The 8,847-nt window shown below is 43.1% G+C and overlaps 1 protein-coding gene across 8 annotated transcripts in view; it reads left to right on the forward strand.

Moving 5' to 3' along the window:
- The window catches only part of Lrch3 (leucine rich repeats and calponin homology domain containing 3), a 111,974-nt gene that overhangs the window by 83,704 nt on the left and 19,423 nt on the right, over nucleotides 1-8,847 (forward strand). For all 8 annotated transcript variants that reach the window (XM_005344860.3, XM_005344861.2, XM_013351622.2 and 5 more), the window contains 2 exons: nucleotides 1,691-1,762; nucleotides 8,582-8,630. In XM_005344860.3, the coding sequence (XP_005344917.1) occupies nucleotides 1,691-1,762; nucleotides 8,582-8,630 (121 nt within the window). The remainder of the gene's footprint in view (nucleotides 1-1,690; nucleotides 1,763-8,581; nucleotides 8,631-8,847) is intronic.

Below are 8,847 nucleotides of genomic sequence, written 5' to 3' on the forward strand. Positions count from 1 at the left end.
CATGTACTGCTCTTCTCTCTACCTATACTCCTTGATTGATCCGTACTCATTCATTAGTGATCTGCTTAAGCTTCCCATCTTTGAAATGGCTTCTTTTCTGGGACCAGAGAGATAGTTCAGCAGTTAAGAGCGCTTGTTGCTCTTACAGATAACTCAGATTCCAGTTCCCGGCACCCACATGGTGGGTCACAACTGTGTGTGACTTCAGTTCAAGGGATACCATTGCCCTCCTCTGACCTCCAACAGCCATCAGACACACATGGTGCATATGGTGGAATACATACTTTAAGGCAAAACACCCATAAATCATATAGAGAGTTGGGGAGGCATTGTGATCATGAAAAGATTTCTCAGTGGATAAAATACTTGCCTTGCATGCATAAAGACCTGTGTTTTATTCAGCACCCACTTTAAAAGCCAGGTATTATTACAGGTGCACACTTGTAATACTAGTACTGGGGCCATGTCCAGTGTCCCTGGGGTCTGCCGACCAGCTAGCCTAGCCTACGTGACATTCATGAGTAAAGCACTTGCTATGCAAGTGTGAGGACCCAAGTTTGAGGCCCTGGAAGCCACGCAAGGCGGGATTCAGTAGTGCACTTGTACCCCGTGCTCCTGCCCTGAGAGTGAGTGCACACAAAGACCGTCAGTTCACTGTGCAGCAGCTTGTGACAGAGAGACCTGTCTCCAAAAAGAGGGCCGAACCTCGAGTTGTCCTCTGTCCCACACGTGCATCATGGCACTGTGCACCCATACCCGACACACATGTAAAGTTTACACTTCGTGCACACGAAGACTTTTTAAAAGGTAGAGCCAAGTGAAATTAAGACTACACTTCGCCCTCCTTGGTGCTGGCCATTTGGAGCTTCACAGATGCGAAGATGAAGTGTGGGGTCGTCTGCACAGCATGAAACAGAGCCTCATGTCCTGGCTCTTCCCCAGTATAACTTGGGTTAATATTGAAAAATACTTTTATTTATTAAAAATAGATCAAAAATGCTTCATTAAAAATGAATTCTCTGGGCTGTATTATTTCCTTTTCACAGAACAATAGAAGACACATATTTAGTTTCAAAGTGATTTTGCTAAAATCATAGGTGTCTTAAGTTTTATTTCCATGCGAAATAATTTTTCTTTTTTGTTTTCTTTTTTCAAGACAATATTACTTTGGCGCCTGTCCTGGAACTTGCTCTGTAGACCAGGCTGGCCTTGAACTCACAGAAATCGGCCTGTCTCTGCCTCTTGAGTGCTGGGATTAAAGGTGTGCACCACCACTGCCCAGCATGAAATTTTATTAAGAAATACTTCTTTTTTATTACAAGATGTATGTATGTATGTATGTATGTATGTATGTATGTATGTATGTATGTATGGGAAACATGAGTTCTGAAATATTTGCTTGTCTTTTTTTTCTGTGATTATTAGCAGCTATAAAACTAGAATGCTTCTTAATTCTAGATTACTGTGGTCTGAGGTCATGAGAGTATTCTGAATTATATACATAGAAACATTCTGCTATGTAAATGTTACATGATGCAGTTTTCCCCCAACTCTTGTCAGCCCTATTAGTAAACAATTTAAAAGTTTGTTGATGACCTTTCCTCTGCTAATTTTACTGCTTAGCTTTGCCTGCCTGGCATTTGCTAACTCAAATGTTGCCTTCTGTTTCTTCTCTTTGTTTGAAATGTAGTCGCTGTCAGGCATGGAAAGAGTAAGCTGCGTGGCTACCCTGCCTCACTCTTCTGCCTTCACACCTCTTAAGGTATCTCTTGTTGCATTAATGCACCGGAAAATTCCAGGAGGGGAACGGGTGTATTCGAGGGGCTCTTAAATTTTCAATGGATTTGAGTAACGGCAAGGCAGACTCAGGGATCTCCTGAAATATGCCTAAGGTTAGGGAAGTATTAGCACTAGTTCCACCTGACTTTGTAGTTTTACAACACCAGAGCTAGTCAGGGCCAGCAGCAGTCATTTACATACAGAATCTGTAGGAAAGCTCACTCTAACTTTTTGCTGGAGGTTGGTTATCTACTGTGGTTAATACACATTTGTCGAATTAATTCTGTCACCTAATATGCATACAAAATAATCTGAGTCCACTCTACACAAGTGTAGATGCCAAAAATTCTCTATAGCGGTGATTCTCAGCCTGTAGGTTTTGACTCCTTTGGGGATTGAATGACCCTTTCACAAGGGTCGCATATCAGATATTTACATTATGATTCATAAAAGTTGCAAAATTACAGTCATGAAGTAGCAATGGAAATAATTTTATGGTTGGGAGTCACAGCAACATGAGGAACTGTATTAAAGGTTGCAGCATTGGAATGGTTGAGAACCATTGCTCAATGGGAAAGGTTAGCTGATGGTTACTTGGGCCACTTGTGTTTGTGTGTGACTTTTCTCGTGCCTGTGACAAAATATCTGACAAAAATAACTTAGGGGAGAAGAATTTCTTCTGCTTTGTGATTTCAATCATAATCATGGGAAGGTGTGGTGTTGGAGGTCACAGCAGTGAGAGTGTGTGAAGGAAGCCCTCGTGTCTCAGCAATAGGACAGGAAGAGAGGACTGCAGACAGGGCGCTAGGCACACCTTTAATCCCTACATTCAGGAGGCAGAGGTAGGCAGGTGGATCTCTGTGAGTTCAAGGCCAGCCTGGTCTACAAAGTGAGTTCCAGGACAGGCACGTACACGAAGAAACCCTATCTCAAAAAACCAACCAAACAAACAAACAAAAAAAAAGAATCCTCAAGGCCTTTCTCTAGTAGTCTACCTGAACTAGCTAGGTCCAACTTTCCAAAAGTTCCACAGCCTCCCAAAACAGTGCCAGCGTCCCAGCACTGAGTGGTCAAGCACACGAGCTTGTAGGTAACGTTTCACATCCAACCATAACATTTGTAAACAAAACTCTAATGGTACCCAGGGAAACACCCTACATTGAACATGGATCCCTGCATCAATATTCATGGGAGAGCACACCAATACAAACACACACACTTAACAAACCCCAGGGATCTTCCTGTCTCTCCCTCCCCAATGCTGGGATTACAAGTGTGTGCCACTATTCCCTATAGGCCAAGCACTCGAACACATTCATCTATTCAAACCACCACAATCTGTCATTTAATGTTTTCTTTCTGTACCATTGGTCCTTGAAAATGTATTTGTTTAGCTTTCTTCTTGTCCCATATCCTTTGAAATAAAACAAGAATAGTTTTGGTTTCTTTCTCCCCCCCACACACACATCTGTGTGTATGGTGTGTGTGCGTGTGTGTGTGTGTGTGTGTGTGTGTGTGTGTGTGTATGTACGTGCACATGGGTACATGTGGAGACCAGAAACTGACATCTAGAATCTTCCTCCATGGCTTTCCACCTTATTCATTGAGCTGAAAGCTCTTACACTTGAATCCAAAGCTGGCAGATAAAGCTAGTCTAGCTAGCAAGCTTGCACCAGGGTTCCTTTCCACCCTCCTAGTGCTGCAGTGCGTGTGCTCCCTCGCCCACTTGGCATGTACTTGTATCCTGGGGATCCAGGCTCCTGTCCTCATACCTGTAGCTTGTGTGCAAGCATTTTACTGTTGACCCATATCCTCAGCCAGACTTTTGTTTCTTCAAAGAAAACAGCTCTTACCTCATTTGCATGTTGAGTCCCCATTTCCTAGTTCCTGTTACTCTTGTTTTAAATTAAATTTCTTACCTAAATTTCCATTTATTTCTCAACATCCCAAACCTAGTTTCTGTCTTGGTGAACATGACTTGTACCAGAAATGCAATCCAGCCTTTACTCAAGTACAGTTATCTTGTGCAGATCCAAGTTCTTGGGCCAGGGTAAAAACACTAACTGCCAAGACTGATCCCCTGGGTTGATTCCTAGCCCGTGGTGCAAAGAAAGATCATATTACAAAAAATCAGCTTTCATCCCCCCCCACACACACACACACTCACACACTCACACACATAGGGTAAAAAAAATAATTCTTAGACTACAAATATCAAACTAAGGAATAATTAGCAGAAACATGTCCAAAAAAATATTCTCAACAGCATGACTTTTTTTTTAGATTTATTTATTATGTATACAACATTCTGCCTCCATGTATGCCCACATGCCAGAAGATGGAACCAGATTTTATTACAGATGGTTGTGAGCCACAATGTGGTTGCTGGGAATTGAACTCAGAACCTCTGGAAGAGCAGGCAATTCTCTTAACTACTGAGCCATCTCACCAGCCCCAGCATGACTTTTTTTAAGAAGTTAAAATTCACTGCAGCAGTGGTGGTGCACTCACATAATCCCAGCACTCAGGAGGCAGAGGCAGGCAGAGCTCTGTGTGTTCAAGGCCAGCCTGGTCTATAAGAGCTAGTTCCAGGACAGGCTCCAAAGTTACAGAGAAAAACCAAAAAGAAAAAGAAAAGAAAAACCAAAAGAAGAAACTAGAATTCAGTAACGGTTAAATTCACCTCACAAAACTTCAACCACAAATAAGAGATTTCTGAAAATGTTGAATCCTGAGATGGGGAGAAATATGGGAACAGATGGTTTTATGTGTTAGTTTTAACGTCTTGGCCACTTTTCTCAGGCTCTTAGCTATGATCTAGTAAAATTTTAAAGCCTTGATTAGTTCAAATATCTGTTGTTGCCATGTCATAAACTTAGGTTTAGATGTAATTGGGTATCAGGGCCTATAGTTTTTGTTGTTGGTTTTTTTTTTTTCTTTCTTTTTTTTTTTTTGATTATACTCCCCTGTTGGATCTTCAATATCTTTAACTAGTGAACATTCTTCTTTTAATTTTAATTTTTGTATCTAGAATCATAAAAAATATATTTTTTGAATAAAAAAAATAAAGAACCATTTAGTTTTCCTAAGTGCTGACCAGAAGGCTGGCTAGCCCAGCACTCTCCCAAACCCAGCACATGTGAGCAGTACCCTGCCTCCCCACACAGATTCCCCAGACACCATCAGCATCCTTCCTGGGCTCTCTTGTGGATCACAGAAGCACACGGCCAGACAGATGAGGAGACTGTATTGGCATCCTTAGAGGCAATGCACTGTGTGAGCTGATCCTCAGTGTACAGTCTGCCCATGCAGCAGGATAGAAATGCTGCCGATCCCCAAGTAGCTTGCTGGGGGATCCCGAAAGCAGCCAGTCCCAGGCAGGGACAATGCATAAAACCACATGGCAGGTCTCCGAAGATGGCTGGTCCCTGGCGGTATCCCTGGCGGCAAGCAAGAGGCAGATGGATAGGTACACCATGCTAAGTGGAGTTGGATATTTATTTAGTGGTTAGGGAAGGGAGAAGAGCAGGGGGGGGGAGGCCGAAGCTGCCTCTCCGAGAGGACAACAAAGGGGGAGGGAGGCTGGAAGCTGAAGATCCACTTGCCTCAGCCCATGGGGGTGGGAGTGGGCGTGGCTTGTCTCTTAAAGAGACAGATCATTACAAGCAATGTGATATTATATACAGTGTAGAAGCAGGGCCACCTTGAATGCCAACATAAGACTGAAAATCACTTTACATAAAGTAAGTAAGTAAAAATAATAATGCCTTTTTCTATTTAGAAAAATGCCAGTGGCAGATCACAGAAAACACTGTCCGTTGTACCCCAGTTGGATTTCAGAGGTTGACCCTTTGCATGCTTGTGTGGTAGGACTTCCCTACCCTCCCATCCTAGTTTCCAGAGTGTACAGCCTAACAGTCAACCACCCTAGCAGGCTCAAATGCCCTGGTTGTCCTGGAACTTGTTCTGGACATCAAGTTGAACTTGACCTCAAGAGAGGCCTGCCTTTGTTTTCTGAGTGCTGTGATTAAAGGGTTTTCGAGACAGTGTTTCTCTGTGTGGCCCTGGTGTCCTATAACTAGCTCTGTAGACCAGACTGGCCTCCAGCTCAAGAGATCCACCTGCCTCTGCCTCCTGAGTGCTGCTGGGATTAAAGGCGTGCTCCATGGAAAGCCCTATCTCCCTCCTAACCAACAGCAGAATATTTAACCCAGTTAGCAAAATCAGCACCATCGTTTCAATAGTTATTCCTCTGCGCATAGTAAGTGTTGCAAGATGAACAAATAACAACCACAAAATGTTTTCCAGAAAGTGTGTTTCCCTTCCACACATATCTAAATTCAGACATGAGAACAGGCACCTGGGTTGGAGATTTAGCTCAGTGGTAGAGAGCACTTGCCCAGCAAGTGCAAGTCCTCCCTCCAGGCTACATGGTCTAGTAGCTGGAATGTATCCTCTTCCTGCTGATGAGGAGGAGATGAGGAGGACCACCAGCCATTCTAAGGCACTGCCCACAGCAATGGGAATCAGCTGGATTCCTCACAGGAAAAGCAAGCTAGAACTTGGATTCATCCCCAGCTGCAGTTCCAGGACATCCTTTTTCTTCCACACTTTCAGGGTCACCACACTGACATGCAGCTCCCACTAAATGTCTCCTTTGAGTTGATGTTGAATGCTCTGGTTACCAAGTAGGTAATTGTTAAGTGTTTTTCTTAAACGACAAACCTCTCCGCCAACGCAAATAATCCCAATCAGACCGAATTAAAAGATACCCAGGTTTAATGGGTGCCAGCACTCCCGGGCTGCCCTGGGAAAACATGGAGTGGGAAGAGGGAAAGGGGAAGACCACACGTTCACTCTCGGGGCGGGGGGGGCAGTTTAAATAGCCTCTGGGTGTGATCTTGACCTTCCCTGGGGAGGGGTTACCTTTTGGTGGGCTTTCTCAGAGGTGGGGAGGGAGCTTATGCCAGGAACTGGGGTGAAGCCCCCAAACTAAACAGTAATGACCAACTGCAGAGCCATAGTTGACAGCAGGCAGGTTCCATTGTCACCTGTGTACTTGGATACAAAAGGGTATGTGAACATATGAGGTACTAAGGAGCTGGGCTGCTCAGTGGTTAAGGAAGTGAACATTTCTTTTTTAATTAGCTGACCTTTGTTTCCTTTTTACAGATAAACTTTATATCCATTTAGTAAGTTATTGCTCCATTTTTACACTTTTGTCAATGAATTGAAAATGTTAGGATTTGACCAGGTCCACACACCTTTAATTCCAGCACCCCAGAGGCAGAGGTAGGCAATTCTCTGTAAGCTTGAGGGCAGCCTGGTCTATGTAGAGTTCCAAGAAAGTCTGGATTTGAGAGATCTTGTCACATAAAACCCTAAGGAAAATGTTATTATTTTCTAGAAAATATATGTCATTTTCTGTGTATGCATACATATGTGTGTGCATGCATGTATAGTGTTGTTGATTAAACCTAGAACATGTTATATAAGTCATCTACCACTAAGCCATACCCCAGCAATTATTATCTTTTAAATATATTTTAATAGAAATTAAGAAATGGTCATTGCACTTTCTTTGAAGATTGCATTTTACTTTCTAAAGAAAAACTAGTGCTTAAGAAACTATATTAAAGAGTCTGGAAGGATGATTCAGCGATTGAGAGCACTGGCTGCTTTTCCAGAGGACCTCCCTTCAATTCCCAGTACCCACATGGCAGTAAACAACCGTTGTAACTCCAGGCGTCAAATACCCTCACACAGACATACATACAGGCAAAACACCAATGCACATAAAGTAAATAAATCATTTTTTTAAAAAAAGAAACTATATTAAAAGGAAAGGTTTCCACAAGGACTCCTAATTATAGTTGAGAAGGTGCCTGAACTGGCCTTCTCCTCTAATCAGATTGGTGACTATCCTAATGGTCATCAGAGAGTCTTCATCCAGTAGCTGAAGGAAGCAGATTCAAAGTTTCACAGCCAAACATGGGCCAAGCTCCGGGAGTCCATTTGAAGACTCCTGGAAGGATTGTTTGAGCCAGGGGGGACAAAGTCATGACACTGTAAAACCGTGTATGAGAGGAAGGATTGTGTGTCCTGGGGGGGATGGGGGGGTCAAGGTCATGATAAGGAAACCCACAGAGACAGCTGAACTGAGCTCATGGGACCTCACAGACCAATGCATAGAACAGACCTAGACCTTCTGTATGTGTGTGACAGTTATATCACTTGGTCTGTTTGTGGGACTCCTAGCAGTAGAATCAGGACCTGTCCCTGGTGCTTGAACTAGCTTTTAGGAACCCATTTCCTCATCCTGGGTTGCTTCACCCAGCCTTGATGCAAGCAGAGAAACTTGGTCCTGCCTCATCTTGATGTGCCATGCTTTGAGGGGGCGGCCTATCGCTTTCTGAATGGAAACCAAGGACTGGGGGATGGGGGAGGGGTGGAAAGGAGGGAGGGAAAACTGCAGTTGGGATGTAAAATAAATTAAAAATAATCTAATAAAAAAGTAAGGTTTCTCTTTTTACATTTCTTAATAACTTTATGCCTTAGGTTGATCCTTTCCCACAGTTTTTGGAGATGTCAGTTATATCTTTAGAGGATGTATTACATAAACAAAAAAAACAAAGAATTTATCTTTTTAAGAAAAAGTAGAAAATCAATTTTACCAAATTTCCATTTCTAGACTTAGTTTTGAAGGGAAGTTGCATGGCTTTCGTATATTCCCTAAGTTACTAGAATGTGGAAACTGCCCTTTCTTGGGTAGTAACTGTTGATATGGTCTGTTTCTTCACAGAGTGACGACAGAGTCAATGTCACCTCAAGCTTTCCTAAGACAGAGACAGGTAATAGACACAAAAGTGCTGTGGCTAATTTTTTTTCGGGGGCGGGGAGCGGGAACAGAGTTGTCAGGCTAGCAAGAACTAATGGTTCTCCTGCCTCATCTCCCAAATTTTGGGATTACAAAGGTACCTGTTATCAGGCTCACCACAGTTATTCTTTACCCAGGGTTGCTGTGTGTGTGTGTGTGTGTGTGTGTGTGTGTGTGTGTGTGTGTGTGTG

Source organism: Microtus ochrogaster, chromosome 2, assembly GCF_000317375.1.
Source record: "Microtus ochrogaster isolate Prairie Vole_2 chromosome 2, MicOch1.0, whole genome shotgun sequence".
NCBI classification, from domain to species: domain Eukaryota; kingdom Metazoa; phylum Chordata; class Mammalia; order Rodentia; family Cricetidae; genus Microtus; species Microtus ochrogaster.